This window comes from Sesamum indicum, linkage group LG12, assembly GCF_000512975.1.
Source record: "Sesamum indicum cultivar Zhongzhi No. 13 linkage group LG12, S_indicum_v1.0, whole genome shotgun sequence".
NCBI lineage: Eukaryota > Viridiplantae > Streptophyta > Magnoliopsida > Lamiales > Pedaliaceae > Sesamum > Sesamum indicum.
Window position 1 is genome coordinate 3,339,505 of NC_026156.1, and position 17,967 is coordinate 3,357,471.

The 17,967-nt window shown below is 35.3% G+C and overlaps 2 protein-coding genes across 4 annotated transcripts; one reads left to right on the forward strand and one right to left on the reverse strand.

The window, feature by feature from the left end:
* On the forward strand, positions 4,895–8,783 carry LOC105175353 (protein DETOXIFICATION 40). Its single transcript, XM_011097774.2, has 7 exons — positions 4,895–5,258; positions 5,347–5,978; positions 6,465–6,521; positions 7,105–7,343; positions 7,954–8,072; positions 8,197–8,283; positions 8,519–8,783. The coding sequence occupies exons 1-7, from the start codon at positions 4,929–4,931 to the stop codon at positions 8,582–8,584; spliced, it is 1,530 nt and encodes a 509-aa protein (XP_011096076.1). The 5' UTR covers positions 4,895–4,928; the 3' UTR covers positions 8,585–8,783.
* Positions 9,038–16,830, reverse strand: LOC105175352 (heat shock 70 kDa protein 16). 3 transcript variants are annotated; one of them, XM_011097772.2, is made up of 10 exons: positions 16,684–16,830; positions 14,911–16,135; positions 13,434–13,646; positions 12,259–12,354; positions 12,056–12,166; positions 11,397–11,597; positions 10,740–10,886; positions 10,538–10,666; positions 10,308–10,438; positions 9,038–9,773 (listed from the first exon to the last, which is right to left on the reverse strand). In XM_011097772.2, the coding sequence occupies exons 2-10, from the start codon at positions 16,078–16,080 to the stop codon at positions 9,701–9,703; spliced, it is 2,271 nt and encodes a 756-aa protein (XP_011096074.1). In that variant the 5' UTR covers positions 16,081–16,135; positions 16,684–16,830; the 3' UTR covers positions 9,038–9,700. The 3 variants fall into 3 exon arrangements, with proteins under 3 accessions (XP_011096074.1, XP_011096072.1, XP_011096075.1); XM_011097770.2 differs by lacking the exon at positions 16,684–16,830 and adding an exon at positions 16,471–16,674; XM_011097773.2 differs by lacking the exon at positions 16,684–16,830 and adding an exon at positions 16,247–16,464.

Sequence of the window (17,967 nt, forward strand, 5' to 3'; positions counted from 1 at the left end):
GCGGTATGAATATTTTTTGATCAGCCCTACGTCTTATCTTCCTTTTCTTGTTTTCTTTGACAAAATCATTTCCTCCTTCAACCCAATTTCGACCATATTATCACATCAGCCCAACAAAAATTTCGTTACATTATTGATTGTGGGACGCTCTAACAGCTATAGTTCTTATGAATTAACGTCATCGTCAACAACAATAGGAAAAACTTGCACCCGGAGTACGTATATGTTTAAAAAAGATTATATTATTAATTCCTACCTATTTTTTTTTTTTTAAAAAAATTATCATCTATTAATTCGTAGCAAGGGTAATAGCTAAAAATATATTGCATTTTCTATTCTATTTAATATATGGACGCTATGTGTATAATTTTTTTTATTAAATAAAGTATATATTAGATGAAGTAGAAAATACAAGACGAATGATAGCTGTTAGTAGTACACCCCGAGAAACAAAAAGGGTAGCTAGCAAGAATATGTAGCAGCGGATTATTTTGATTAATTTATTAAGTTTAATTAAAATAGGGATGGAGTGGAGTAATGTGTATGATAATTATATTTATGAGAAGGGTAGTAATTCCTATTGCATAGTTGAGTCGCCCAAATTCATCAAGAATAAAGAGACATATGGACATCCCATCAATTTGAATAAGGAACAATCATGCATATTATGATCCCTTCTAATTAATTTAATTTCTGGTGGTGCGACGTAAGTCAAATTTCATTATCAAGCATGTTAATTAGTGTCATTTTAATTTACTTTATCATATATTTATATAAATGAATTAAATTCACATCTCCAGTAAACAGTAACATAAAGGGTGATATAGATGTGAATAGGCCCAGTTTGGCATGGCCTTACGTTTAACCCCAAAATATTAAGAAAAGTTGGTTCCGAATATTAAAAAAGGCTTTTACCATGGATTTGATGCCCTCCAAAAAGAAAACCTCTAAATAGGCCATACCCACCACCTACCCCCACATCATTTACACCCTAAATCTATTTAATATAGATTAAACATATATATATATATATTTTCACTTATCATTCCATATTGGTTTATGACACTACTATATCAATTATTTTATTATATTTATAATATTGTTAATTTTTCTTTGATATTTATGAAACTAAATGTGGTGAAGGATGAAATATTCCATACTATTAATTTTAATCCTTTGAATTTATCCATCTTAGTTTTAGTCCAATAATTTTCAAAATCATCCATGGAGACGATGATCGTGTTCATTGACGAAATACGAATGGACGTCTCACTGTTGCATCGCTATATCATCTATTACACCCGTCGAAACCCAAGGTAGGCTGGACTTCACTACTCTCAAGCTCCCTGAAGATCCCTAGACATACATTCATATTGTGGCTCACTATATTAGGGAAATTATCACGGCAGATAAACCGTGGTTGTCTTATTTAGGCACCTATGTTCTTTGTGATGAAGTTGCAATAAAATCACATACACACTTATTTTTTCGATGTCATTATGCCAAACAATACCTCACAGTTATGAGATAGGATGTTCAATTCTCATGGTCGAACCGAGACTGGGCCTTAGACGTGGAGTGGGCTACTAGGAAGTGGAGAGGGAAACATATCATCATATTTGGAGAGAGCGGAACTTGCGCCGCTTTGAGCACGTTGATCGACCACCGAGCACCATCACTGCCATCATAGTGGACGACGTTAGATAAAGAATCATTAGTGCTAATTTATCACACTCTATCAATACTTCTACTTTATATAAACTATGGCGTATCCCATGGCCTGTCATGGGAAAAATCGATATTTGATTGTTGTACTGTACGCATGTATCTTTTTATTAATGAAACTTATATTTATCAAAAAAAAAAAAAAACTTTCAAAATTATTTAATTTTAGTCCTTGACCTAATTCCGAACAATTGTAACCCTACACAACTTTTCATTAGCAATTTTAGTCCATATATATTCATTTATTTTGTATCTAATAGTTAATGCTTGCCTAAAATGGTATAATAGTCTAGATTTATTAAAAAAATATTTATTTATATTATACTTAGACCCTTAGGATGGACTATAGCCTTTACCATCAAAAGGACAAAATAGTCATAAATTAAACTAAAGGACCAAACAGATAAATAATTAAATATAATATTACTAAAACTAAATAACCAAAATTATAGGACGAAAATTTTCTTTTTTTCCTGAAAAAAATGTGGAAGTCAGTGGGTGAGAAAAAAGAAAAAAGAAATATAAAAAACATATATGATTATATGATTATCCTTTATTTTTAGCGTTATATGATTATCCTTTTTTTATAATCAATTTCTTTTATAAATCTAATACGTATTAATTTATTATTTTATAAATATTTTATCAAATTATAAAATTTACATAAATATTTTACTTAAATAATTTTAAAGAGTTTTATTTTTGTTGTATCTTTTTATTTTTTATAAAAAATAAAAATAAAATTATCAATTTTATTTTATAATTCCATTATAAAAATTATCCACTTGATCAATAACAATTCCAAAAATAAAATAAAATAAAATTGTAATTTATAATTTACAAGACATTTTAATCAAATCACTGTAAGAAAAATAGATAAAAAATTTAACAATTATAATTATATTAAATTTCATTAAAGGGGGTTGTATTTACCGGTCACTTCATTTGGATCCGAATTTGGTTACCTTTTTGTTGTCTGCTGGCCCCCGCCACTCCTTTGTTTTATACGAATCAATTTAGTTGCTTTATGTCATTTCCAAAAATAATAAACAAAAGATTATAACTATATCAAATATTATATTAATTTGATTGTAATTTAACTATAATTGAACATTTTTACAGCCAAATGTGTAAAAATAAATTTATTACAAGTGTATTTATGAAGATTTTTGTATAATAACTGTTCCCTAATTTCAGGACATATGCCAAAAGCCAACTTTAAGATGCGGGTTGTGTTTTATAAGCCACTGCAGCTGACCAGGACACTACCATTGCACACATTCCTTCATAATTTCTCCTCTTTCCACTATGGTTCACAAAATTAAGTTAATAATTTTAAATATTCTTAATATCCCAATTTACGTCGTTTGATAAAATTCAGATTATAATTAAATAATAATAAATTATAAAAGAATTCATATAACATAAATACAAATATTTATAGTGTCAGGACTAGAATTCACGATTGCAGGAGACAATAATGTTGGTGGTAGTAAGGCTTAGTTGAATGGTAATGATTAATGTTATTGGATTCGAATGGTCCACCCACATACGGAAATTAAGGGGTGGTAGCTCATGGAATGGTCCATGGCATTACTGCAAATAAGAGGTGATCAAAAATAAATTCAAAATCGTTGGAATTAAATTGAATTGAACCCTTTTTCATAAGTTATTTTTCAAATCGTAATTCTATACTTAGACTAAAATCACACCATACTATTAATTTAATTTTAATTTAAAACTTACAAAAATCGCACCTAAACCTATACGCATTAGTAGAAGGGGAGGGGCAAAGGTAAAGTTGCTCCAATACTACTAGCTCCACACTCTTACTTCTTTCACCGCCTCTCATTGCATTCATATTTAAAGCTCAAATACCAAACTTACTTTACACACTTCTCAGATGCCCCCACCCCCCATTCTTTGAATACCAATCATACAAGAGTGAAATATTTTATGAAGTAGTATAAAAAACTAGAATTTTCTTTTTTTTTAAAAAAAAAAAAAAAGGGGGTTGACAAAAAATATGAGATATCAAAAAGGGCACTCTTCTTTAATAATAAATATCAATTTTGAAATAAATCTTTGCTATTATTTAAAAACATATAACTTTTAATTAAAATCTTGATGCAGTACATATTATAACCATCAACTATTATGTCATTTTTAATACATATGGTAATTTCAAAATATATAACTAAATTATTTAACTTCTTTTAAAATTGCATTTATAGGTGTCCTATAACAATAGTTAATTCGAGATATCATACAATATTATTATCTGGAACAAATATAATTAGTACAATAATGTATGATGGAGAGGAATTCGATCGGATCCAAATTGATTAATTATATAACAAGTATAATATATTTATCATATGATTAGTTTACAATTAAAAAAAAAAAGTCACTAATCACATAACGAATATATCATATTTATTTTATAACTAATTTAGTTCGACAGAACTTGACGTGCCAGTAAGTATTTTCTTCTAGTTATTCGGATTCCAAATCATCTTTACCTCTATGCATTCATAATATCATTCGAAATGGTCCCCCGCCTCTCTACGTACTGTATTAATTAATGTGAATAATTAAACTATATATATTTATGAAGTTGGCTTAATATTAATAATTGACAAATTAAATTCCATGCATCTTCTTTGGCAAATTAAATATCTGCGTTTGATCGTATAAATATACATACGTACGGATGTGTATAAACTAAATTTTTTCATAAATGATAAACTCCAACACTATGTTTGTTTTCATTTTCAAGTTATCTCCGAAACGAGTCAAAACATACCTAATGTTTGCCATCATTCACAAACACCTTATCTAGGTGTTTTAAACTGTTTTATTATAAATACATACATATATATACCCATACATATACATAAAAATATACAAAAAAGACATGATTTGAAAGTGATTTGACAATGAATAGTAATTTTTATCTCCCAAAACACAACATTAAACATACAATACTTATTTTAAATTATCTTAAAAAACAAATCCAAACATACATACTATCTCTAACACACACTTATTTATCTTTGTTTTTCTCTCTCTATCTCCACAAAATACAACAAAACACTCATAAAATAAATCCAAACATTATGCAAAATTCTCGTCCAGTCTTTATCTATTTATATGTGCTGATTGCTTTCTCATCACTCACTTTCACAAATTGAATTGCTGGCATGGAGCAGCCCGTGGACGACCACAACCCACCAGCTTCTTGTCATTCGATGCCACCGCCGCCATCGGACGCCGTCGCCAGTCACTCCAGCTCCGAGCTCGAAAAGGTACTGTCAGACGCCGATTTGCCATGCCTGAAGCGTTATAGGAAGGCCACGTGGATCGAGCTGAAACTCCTGTTCAAACTCGCGGCACCCGCCGTCATGATGTACTTAATAAACAACGCAATGTCCATGTCCACTCGCATCTTTTCCGGTCACCTCGGCAATCTGGAGTTCGCCGCCGCTTGTCTCGGCAATCAAGGCATCCAATTATTCGCCTACGGACTCCTCGTAAGTTCTCTATATATAGAGTAACCTATCTTTAAACCCTAGCTAGAGGAAAAACCACACGCACTTACTCATATAATAATATTTACAGCTAGGCATGGGGAGCGCGGTTGAAACACTCTGCGGGCAGGCGTACGGCGCGGGCCGCTACGAAATGCTTGGCGTCTACCTGCAACGCGCCACCGTGGTGCTGATGATGTTCAGCCTTCCGATCGTGGTGGTCTACGTGCTATCGAGGCCACTTTTGCTCTTCATCGGCGAGTCCAAACAGGTAGCGACGCTGGCGTCGGTGTTCGTGTACGGTCTGATCCCGCAGGTGTTGGCGTACTCGGTGAATTTTCCGATACAGAAGTTCCTCCAGGCGCAGAGCATAGTGGCGCCGAGCGCGTTGATCTCCCTGGCAACGCTGGGGGTGCATTTGCTGGTGAGCTGGATTGCGGTGTACCGGGTGGGGTTAGGGTTATTAGGTGCGTCGCTGGTGCTGAGCTTGTCGTGGTGGATAATTGTTACGGCGCAGTTCGTGTATATTGTGGCTAGCCGAAAATGTAAGGACACGTGGACAGGGTTCAAGTGGGAGGCTTTCAGCGGTCTTTGGGAGTTTGTGAAGCTGTCTATTGGCTCCGCTGTGATGCTGTGCTTGGAGACGTGGTACTTTCAGGTACTAGTCCTGATTGCGGGATTGCTGGAGAATCCTGAACTCGCCTTGGATGCACTCTCTGTGTGGTAAACTATCATAAGCTTCTCTCCCCCTCACGTCTTTATCTAGACGTTAATTAATTGATGCGAAAAAGATTTTAGTTCAATTTCAGTTTGATCCAATTAACTCAACTGAACACATATAAGGAAATTTTGTTTTATACATAATTGTTTTACTTAATTTTTTATAATTTTTAAAATGTCACGATAATAAGTATAAAGGACCTAATTAGTTATTTAGTGTCGGGCAAATAAATTAATTTGGATAAAAAGATTTCAAAAATTTTTGAACTTATTATCCTATATATATATATATTACTAATTACCAGCTCAATGCATAATTAATTAAGGTGGGTATATTCTTCTTTCTTGGCAATAATTTTATGTTGGGATTGATAGAGCATACAAGTGTTGGTATTTTGTGTCTCTTCTAAATTTTTTTTCTTTTTTTCTGTATATCTAAGATGTTTATTTTGGGAGATGATGGTATCATTTGTTAATGGATTTGTGCAGCATGTCGGTGAATGGACTACTATTCATGGTCTCAATCGGATTCAATGCTGCTGCTAGGTTGGTCTGCCTCAATGTATACGTGCAGCTATTTTGGATATGTTTTTTATGTATTTACTACATAATTAAACACCTGTCCCCCACCCCCCAAAAAATTACATATACATCAAATAGGGCTAACCATGAGTTAGATAAATTTAAAGAAAAATATATATAATTCCAGGGGGAAAAAAGGAAAGAAAAAGAGAAGAAAATAATTGTGATGCAGTTTAATAAATTTAAGGTACGTTTTGAATTGAGACGTCTGTTGTTCGACATTGTACGAGTGATGAAGGAGTGGGTTTGGTGTTTTACCTTTTTTTGTGTCTCTTTTAATTTTTATGTTAAAGTTAATAAACTAATTTTATAATTTCCACTTGTCATGTTGAGATAAGTAATTTTTAACTCGCCTCATTCGCATTTTTTTGAATTTCCTTTTATCAATTTCTTCTCTTTGTTTTATTTTATTCCATTGTATTTTGGTATAAATTTGATAAAAGTATGTTGCAATATGCACCAGTATTTGCTGTGCACTGAGTTCGCGTTTTCGACTAGTATTAATTTACTCATAAAAAATCTGATAAAAGATTGGTAATGATACCAGCGTGAGAGTGGGGAATGAGATAGGAGCAGGGCACCCCAAATCGGCGGCGTTCTCCGTCATGATGGTGAATTTGGTCTCTTTCATGGTGGCCGCGGCGGAGGCCGGCATTGTTTTATCACAGCGCCACATCATAAGTTACATTTTCACCGGGGGTGAAACGGTGGCCAAAGCGGTGGCAGATCTCTGTCCATTGCTAGCAGTCACTCTCCTCTTAAATGGCGTCCAACCAGTCTTGTCCGGTAATGACAACTCCTAGCCGACAAACATTTACGTACTCAACTCTCACATACGACTGAAATATCTCTCTCTCACGTTGGCAAGTTAATTTCAATGCCATATCTCTGAAAGCTTGCTTACTGCTTTTACCTTGGATCGTTCTACTTTATGTTAAGCCTTTGGACTTTTCTATTTTAAAGCTAGCATAAATGAGGTGAGCCATTAATAGAAATCAATTCATGTATCAGGATAAACAATTACAAAAAGAGTAGGTAGAGAATTTTTTCTGACATCATTTCTTGAGTGACTGCTCCTATGATCTTCTTTAATTATGCAACTATATTATTATTAAATAGTACATCTCAATCCACAATTGAATTCTTGTTGATAAGCCAAATTGTTATTGTAACTGGGGATAACTGGCATTTCTATTAGTAAAGCACAGCTGAGAAATCTTCAACATCATGCACTCTCAGTCCTAAAGGGAAATGATCTGAGTAGACTACTTAATCCTATTTTAGGTTGCAGCAGTCCTTTACTGATCTTTTATTTTCTTTTATATATTTTTTTTTCTTTACCAGTAATGAGAGTCTGACTGTTTCTATAATTGATGTGAAATTCAATAAATTGAAGGAGTGGCCGTGGGTTGCGGATGGCAATCATTTGTGGCATGCATAAATGTAGGTTGTTACTACATGGTGGGAATTCCAATTGGTTGCCTTCTTGGCTTCAAATTCAACCTTGGTGTAAAGGTAAGATCTTGACATAATTTGTGCGGTATACCTTACCAAGATTTTCGCAGTTACATAGTTTGCACAGAGTTCAAAAATTCAGTCTGTCATAGGTATCAAATTTTGTAGCTATGTATTTTGACAGGGAATTTGGTCTGGCATGATCGGAGGGACAATGATGCAGACCCTCATCTTACTCTGGGTAACATTTCGAACAGACTGGAATAAAGAGGTTTGTTTGTTTCCTCTTTCATTCTAAGGTATTCTATTTATATGAGATGATGGGTACTTTTTTCTCATATGAAATTTAGTGCAAGTTTAAGCTACATAACAGGTCCGTAAGAAAGACAGGCTACTGCAAAAGCCACATATTAAAGTCCAAGTCCATGTTGGGGCAACTACCACATGCACACGAAGCTTATCTTATTATCATTGTCAGAAAATAATAAGCAGCAATGAATCTGCAGGTGGAGAAAGCAAGAAAGCGTTTGGACAAGTGGGAAGAAATCACAGAGCCCCTTCTCAAGGAGTAAAAGAGGCTGAACAACTTTATGATAAAGCGGCAAATAAAAAGGCATATTGCCAAGCCTTCAGACAATGCATGGCCAGGCATCACTGCTCTTGTTATTGCATTCATGAAAACATGACCAGTATTTACCAAATCATATGGCCAGATGTACGAAAAAAGAAAACAATGATATTGCTACTATTTTGTTCACCTTTGTTTGAGGATATTGATGTTCGTCATACTGGGTTTTCCTTGATCGATTGCTCAGGAACAATTTCCAGGACAAAAATATTGGTCCATAATAAGCAAAGATTCTTAATATCAGAACTTACCATGAACTACATGCAAAGTAACCAACACATACAGCGCCAGGTACAACCCACGTCTACAATCTACAGCCAGAGCATCCAAGCTATGGATTTAACCTCATATATAGTAAATTCATCAGAAGATAAAAATAAAAAAATAAACCCTATATAGTAAAAATTGCTGTGCAATAAATAAACAAATTCACAGGATCTCACTGGCCGGAGATAGAAACTTCCCTCAGGGATAAGAGGGACAGAAATTACCACAAAAATCAATTATTATTGCTTTGATGACAAGTTACATACAGTTCAAAGCAACATATCTCAACCAATGATGTATATGAGAACAGACTATAGGCTGCAAGAACACAGTGAAGGTAAGATGGTTAAAAGGAAGTCATGGCACCTTACTATTGTGCATTGATCTCTTTTTGGTCCCTGAAGTGTATTCCATTGACCAGGAAAGACGTTGTAAAACTTTTAATGCTTTTAGCTGATAAAAATGTTATGTGTGGAGATTAATTGATAAAAATGTTTCACTCGAACTGGATCTCTGTATAATAGCGTTTGGGTCTTGCTGAAAGTTCCGCATGAAAAACAGCTATAGAAAATGGGAGAAACCACCATCATATATGTGTGTTCTTCGCATTTGAGTTGATATAACTTAGCACGCCATCTATCCCAAACCATGGGAGAGAGAACTTACAATTTCTTGGGTGGAACAAATAGCCGCCAGCAGAGTTGACCCAACAAATCTACACCAATCAAATGGTAATCAATCTGAATACTTCTCATACTTGGCTCTTGGTATCAAAATCCTTTTCAAAAGTGCATTAGTCAACTTGCATATCATCTCTTTTACTTCTCGTATCTGATTCTCTGGATCTCATCACATGCTTATACATCCTGAAACGCATTATCCAAAAATGAAAAGAACTGAGGAAAGGATAATGCCAGAATAAAAAGGTGAAAGTCAAATAAAGCACTTCTGACATATTATAGCTACAAAGATAACCACACAACTTCCTTAGAGTGAAAAACTGTTCAAGGAATCTAGAGAAGCAGGATACTAATAAGAACGTGTATATGTGGAGACATGTGCAACAGCTAATTCGTGTCCCACTATGAACAGATCAAGAGTAATTGCATTAAAACCCCAAAGGACCAGTGCAGAAATCTACTTGGTCAAAAAAGCACCAGAAAATACGCTCATGCTGTACATAGTAGCATAGTCCAGGGCTAGAGCTTTGAGGAAATCAATCAATACGTGGATCATTCTTTACCAGAATGCTCATGATACTTTTTCTGCTTTTGGGGTGTCTACACAGTAGATCACCTCCATCCAGGAGAATCAAACCGTGAGGATATAAGAATCATTTATGCATCAAAATTGTGTATGGAGTTATATATTCCAATGAAGACATGGATTGCCAGACATACGCATCAAGTGCCTCGGATTTCCTCTTGATTTCACCAGACCAAAGTATTGGATCTGCATTCTTGGGCAGTGAATCCTGATGATGGCTTTTCTCTCGAAGCCACTGCTCTGCTTTATTGCATTCTCCAATGACCTTCAATGAAAATAGCCAAATATTCTTATAGTCATTGGAACCCCATATCTTCATTGAAAAACTAAATCCAAAAACAATTCATGTTAAAGGGGATCATACTGCATCTCTTTCACTAGAGGGAAGTGATGCTACAGCCATCCGATACTCCACTATGCAATTTAATAGCTCTCTTGTGGCCACCGCCCTGGCCTCTTCCTCTTTATATCGAATTTCAATTGGATCCACCATCTGATGAACATGAAGAAGAATCAATAAACGGAACAGTATGAGTTCAAGAGGAAAACAAACAAACAAAATGAACCTTCTTCAGATCATCTAATTTTTCGGTATAAACATATTCAGATTCATCATCCCCATCATCATAGAGCCACTCCTCAGTTTGTTGCAAGTTACTGGAAATTCCTTCCTTTTCAGAATCAGTGGCAAAGCTCCGATATGTACTCAGAAGCTGTTCAAACATTTAAAAGTCTTGCATAACTATTTAAATTGCCAAGACAGTAAAGTAAAATGCAAGAGAAAAAACAACAGTACATGTGTTTATCAGAAACAGATAAATCATATTTTATCTAGTATCCCAGAAGGCTGGGCTCGGCTATAAATGAACAGTTTTAAATGGACCAAATGAACTGCAATTAATTGTTTTTAGTTCAATAAAAGGGAAAATTATGTGTCAAGTCATATATAGATACTGTTTTGGGCTGTAAGCTACAACCTAATACCCAGGTTTGCCCTTAAACTTTTGAACACCATTATTTTGAGTTAATAGTGTGCTGGTGCCTGGAGTTCACTAGAAGTGCCTTGTTGGGAATAACAATCAGCAAGAGCTGTTGGGCTTGCACTCTCCTTCAACAGTCACTCACTATGATAATGACATTTTCATGCAACTAAATCATCAAAGAAAGCAAGTAATAGTTTGACAGTAGCACACAACCAACAAAGAAGGAGCACGACAAGACACCTTATTTCGTGATTCATATACATAAGCCTCCAGTGCATTTTTCTTCTCTTTGGTCCTCTCCACCTTTAAGTCCTGCTCGGCCAACTGAAGCTCTTTTTCTTGAGCTTGGGAGAGCTCACCCTGTGTCATTCCACCATATACGTCCTCAGCAATGAATATGTCCTGCCTTCTTATAGCCTTTAGCCTTCTTATCTCATGACCCTGCAAAAGGAGATCACATTGGTCTGACACTCCCACAGCTTCGGAGAAATTAAAGTTGTGCAAAGATAGAAAACCTGTATGCTGACTGCCGAGACAGATGACTGTCGTAAACATTTTAATACCAAATTGATAATCTTGCTTTCTCATAAAACAATAATAAGAATAAGAATAACATAAATATCATAACTATATGAGAAATTCATGAAGATGACAAAGGCTGCTTTCTCAATGGTGAAACATAACAAACTCGAGGGAAAATATTTTTCATTCTATAAAGAGGGGAAAAGAAAAAAGCAATATTACAGTCCTCAGGAGCAATCTAGAAAATAGGCCTTGGACAAATGGCAATAGGGTAACATTAAATGAAGTACTAAAGCAATATTAAAATTTTCTTCCTCTTGAATATAGTATATGCAATTCAGCAAAAGAATCATCCAAAGCTGTTTAACTGGACTTACAGAAGTCCCATTTGGCTTGATAAAAGATTCGTGATTGCCTGGCCCCACATTTTCTGAAAGGGTATCGCCATTGTTCTTTACAGTAGCATCATCCACCTGATCATCTACCAGCTGCAGAGAGATGATTCAATAAAATTGGCATCACACTGTCAAAGCTCCTAGCTTGATACCCTAATAGAATACCACATTATATCCACACTTACCGAGGCAGACACTATGGAAACAATTCCATGGAGGTCTAGCTGAACTTTTATCTTAATCCTTGATTTCTCCACATGAGAAACCCTGAATGGGCCAATCTGAAAAGGGAGCCATTTTAGATAAGAAATAATTTAGCAAAAGATTCCTTAAGATGCTTTGTTCAACAAATTCTAGATAAGAGAGAAACAGAAAGCTAAATTCTTGTGCAATAGTCAATGCAGAAAGATGGAAAAAAAATATATATAATCATTGAACCCTAGCATGTTCAAATGCATTAAAGAATAATGCAGATAAGGTTATCTACTCTGATTGTAGCTTGCAAAAGATTCAGCTGATAAACAACAAAGCAGAGGCCCCAGCTTTAAGAGCCTTTTTTAATTATTTATTTAACACGCACGCCCAATTCATGCAGTCACCCAAGTTCAAACACAAGACCCGTAGGAAATCTTGAGTCTAAACCATTGGGTTGTCTCTCCAGGAATAGGCACCAACTTTAAGTTCTTCCCACGTGATCCAGTGCAACGATACTGTTGGAAGCTTTATACTTTGATTAATAGAAGTTGCCATCATATTGTTCAAGCGTATGGTGTCCAATAGCTAATTAGAAGTCAAATCCAAAGTTCAAATGGTGTTTATGCATTAAGGATTATGCAGAGATCTTACGGTCTCTCACAGTAGTACAGTTCTACAGATTAACAATTTAATCTGACAATATTCATGCAAGTATAAAAATTCAAACTAAAATGTCAGCACATATTCCTCACCATATACAACACAGTTCAAACAATGATTTCTCTAAAACCATGTGCTAGGCCGATGTTCTGGTATTTGACTGCAATAATCACAAGTAATATACGCCAGTTTCATGAGAGGCAGCAGACTAAGAGTGTTTGCAGATACTATTAAAACTGCGATTCTGAGCTTTTTGCTTAAATATGTCAAAACTAAATACTTTTTCTTTTTCTTTTCTTTTTTGAATATTTGGCTTGTGATTTTCGGAGGTTAAGCCCAAACCCAGAAGGTAGAAGCAGGCAGGGACAACGTTTGAGATTCAGTTGCAAATTGGTAAAAAACAAAAAGCACCTGCTTCTGACAATTGTGAACCATTAGCTTTATAGTATTCGAAATATAGCTGACTAATTGTTTATAAAAATTGAATAACTAACGGCATACATACCTTAGAAGAGCTGATTCTTGTAGACACGCCAGAAGGCAACTCTTTCTGATTTGCATAGAAGGCCTCCATGTGAAATATATCATTTCTGTGCAAAGTAAGCATCTTCGTACTAGGAAAAGCAGTGCCTTTGGGAAACAATACTCCATCTGTCAATGAGCAGACCGGCCCTTCATCTGATGCAAATGAGATTGAGAACGGGAAGCAGTCCTGCACCTGCAAATTAAAGATGCAAATATTAGCACTCTACCAGTCCCCGTTTAGGCACGGTATTGGCTAGTTGGTGGGTGGAGGATTCAGATGGAAGGATAGAGGGTCTAGGAGCCTAATCAGGGTCCTATATCCAAAATTCTTTTTGGTTTCAGAAAATCCATTCTTCCAGTAAATCACCAGGGAGGAGGAGGTCCACTATGTGCATGGAGACAATAGGTTAAACAACCTTGTTCATAAACAAAATATTTACTATAGATGGGACCCACCACAACAATTTGTCCGTCCAAGCTGGCTTCCTTTTTACCACCACAGATGATATAATTACCAAATATTTACGATATTATCTTTTGCAATAAATGCAGCTTCACCAAAACCAGCTGGAATTGAATCAGATCAATGTCCATACCCGGGCAGATGTAAAATACAAAGCCATAAAAAGCACAATCCTTTGGTCCACTTCAGGAACAAAATATTTGCATGAGCGTGTATCAGCATATTGATTTTCCTTTACAAAGCTGGTTATTTCCAGTAAAGCTTTTCATATTTCCTAATAGAGAATACTAATGGCTGAGATCAACCACTAGGCTCCTAATGTTAAGAGGGCAGCGTTATTAACATTAAAAATAAACCCAGGTAACTGTCCTAAATCCAATCAAGATCTTTAGCCACTAAAGAACACTGAAAAAGCAAGAAGGAGAGGAAGTTCAGAAATCATTATTGCAGCACCAACATAGAGCATCCATTTCATGAAGCTTTTTAAGAACCTGAGATGCTGGGAAAGGAAAAGAAAAGCGAGAGCTAGCTCAGCAATGACATAAATCTTTAATTTCTTTAAAACCCAATAAATGAAGTTTTTGACTAACTGCTAAAATTTTTCAGCATATGATTAGCAAATTGCAAAAATAGTCTTGGATTTGCCCGAGTCTTCTTTGCTAGTCGAGGCCCCAAATTATGATCTAGCATTACAAAGATTTGAAATTGAAACGAATTGTATCTTCTCAGGCTGCCTAACAAGCAGCAGCAAAGATGATGATTTTTTCCTTACATACAGATATTCATATACATAATGATTTGTGTCGTACAAACTGAGGAACGGCTAAAAATGAATGTTTAAAAGATACAGGTTACAAATATCTGTTCCTTGAGTCAACAGCAAAGAATAGGTTTTTTCTAGAAACTGCCACATCCGTAAAAGTTGTTTCTATAATTGCACAAGGATTTACTGATGGAAAGATTTTACTTGGAAATAGTAGCCAAGAAGACAAACCTCATACTCTCTCACTCGGAATATGGGGCTAAGCATTGCACACTGAAGGGCACAGCCACGAGCTACACATTCACTTGCATTCAGTGTCCGGCTGGGCTCTTTCCTAAATAGTGAAGTCAGAATCTTTGTAATGGCAGGTATCCGTGAACCAGATCCAACAAGCTCAACGGTGTGAATCTTGTCAACAGTCAGACCAGAATCATGCAAAGCCTTACGACATGGAATGCTAATCCTTTCCAGTAATGCAGATGCCAGTTTCTCAAACTCGTCTCTCTTAATGTGTCCTTTGACGTCTTTCTCTTCCATCAAGCACTCAATATTGAGCGGTGCCTCAGGGTTAGCACTCAAAACCTTCTTCAGTTTCTCACATGATGCTCTCAGCCTTATGGAAGCCCGGGCACTAGAATAAACATCAATTTTGTACTGTTGCCTAAACTCAGCAGCAAAATGCCTAAACAAGACCTCATCAAAGTCTCGTCCACCTAAGTTGCTGTCAAAAGCATGGGATAATACCTTCATATGCCCAGGCTCAAATGACACAATAGCAACTTGTGTGTCACTGTGACCAACATCTACAAACACAACATTTGCCGGACCCTTGCTTGGGAACTCTGTCTTGTATATGCCATAACCAAGCCCAATAGCAGTACAGTCGTGCATCAACCTTAGCGGCTTCAGCCCTGCAATCTCCGCAGCATGCAAATATGCACGTCTCTGCAAAGCTGTGAAGTAAGATGGTATACCAATTACACAATTGGTAATCTGCTTCTCAAGATTCTTTTCCGTGATTTGCTTTAAATGTGCGAGCAGCATTGCCAAAATTTGTATCGGGGTGAAAGTTTGCTTTTCATCCAAATATTGCAGGTGAATCAGGATTCCACCATCAGGTCCCTCAGATGTCTCGAACGGGAGCAACCTTAGGTCATCCTGCACAGTGGGTTCACTATAAGTCCGACCAATCAATCTCTTGACCTGAGATATAGTTGACTTTGGGTGCATAGTCGCGGATGCAGCCCCAGCACAGCCAATAAACCTCTGCTTTTCACCAAATGAAACCACTGCTGGGTTTTCTCGCTTGGACTCATCATTAAGCAATACATCAATCCCACGTTCTTTAGCCACAGCTATCACACAGTTCTCATTTCCAATGTCAAACCCCACCACACTCATCTCCAGCTAAAATCCCAATCAAACGAACCTCAACACCAAAGCACAGGTTCAAAGCCTGCAACCAAACAATTGAGTTAAACCCCAAAACAGGAATTCAAGATATCCGAACATGACCGCACCAAAAACATAAATAAACAAAAGAAAACGAAGTTCCAACCATTCATACCAAAAAATGTCAACGTGATTGGCTCATGAATTCAAGAAAACTGCAGGAGGAACTTAACTAAAGCAGGAATCTAATTTTCAGCATTAGCATAACATCTTCAGATGTCAAAGTAATACGTACAAACATAAAGGGGTATATGATACGTGATACACACGCGTGAACAAGTTAACAAGCAAAATGCCGCTGGAATACAACTGTTGAAAGGGTTGAAACTTGAAATTTACCTGGTCGGATAATTAGAGAGAAAAGAAAGGAAACCCTAAAACTTGGAAGAAAAGAAAACGGGGATGGATGACTGAGAAATTCCCCGAATTTCTTTCAATTCCAGAGCGGACATTTATTCGAAGATCTATCCTTAAATATATAATAATTATGAATGCCGCTGGATATTTAGTATAGTAGACACACAATACGCGACATAATTCGATGTTTCCTACCTACGCTATATGCAAGAGGAAACCGCATTTTATGGTTGTCTCCATGTCCAAAAACAACATTACAATCACGATTCTCTCCCTATCTCCACTTTCCTAAACTATCAGCTCTTATGGATGGATTTCATATCAAAAGATGAAAACGTTTTCCTAGCAAAAAAAAAGACTCACATTTTTATTTATATATAATATATATTTTTCAATAATACTTTGTACTATAAATTATATTTAATTTGTAATCATATGACTATACTGCACTTAATAGATTGTATGTATGTCTTCGTAATCACCGATTATGGTCCAATCTATTTTTAGATGGGAGGAAGGTCTAATTTGATTGGCTTCCTCTCCCACCTTTAGATAATACAACGGTCTTGGGCCTTTTAAGATATGAAAAGGACACGCAAGAAAATTATATGTTTGATTTTCTTTACAAATGTTAGAAAACTTTGTAAATATTTTATATGCAATTTATTATCCTAATGTTGTAAAAGATAATTATTCCACATATTATAAATGAGAATGATTTAATTACGATCATATATAAAAGAAATATACTGCATTCATATAAATTCAGTTTGAAAATTTAAGTGATCACGGCTAAATTACATTTGTCATGATTTTTAATTAGGGATAATTACATTTTACACCCTATCACATATTGTCTTTCTATACAAACCACTCTTACCTTTTAAATTTTAAAGGCTGTCAGGAGTGTTTTCTGTAAACTTTCAAAAGATAAAGGTGATTTCTGTAAAAAAAATAATAGATTGCATATATTTATCCCTTTTAATTATGACTAAAATACTTATTATAATTTTTAGTTATATAATATTGATCTTGTTTGCCGAAATAATAACTATTGGCTATTGTAGAGTCGTGTTAAATCAACATTCACTATAATTTTTTTAATCTATAATCATAATAAATAACTATAATACAAACAAACAAAATCATATTTTTCCTCTGTAACAACAGAAAGCTGAGAGAGACAGGTAGGAATAAGCAGCCCAATACTGGGAAACGAAGTTCATCCCAGTTGGGCCTGCCCAGTGGCCCAATTGTAAACCCCAGACGCCGAACCCATATATTAAGATCTGAATTTTCGGGGAAAAAGAAAAATCCAGATCTGCATCAAACGGAAAAAAATATGGTAAACAAACCAATTTCTCTTAAGAAATAATTTATAAAAAAAGAAAAAGAAAAAGAGAATGTAATTGAAATGAAAAGGGTATTTCATCTGGGTGTCTGTCCTTAATAGTTATCATAACATGAGCAGCAGAATCC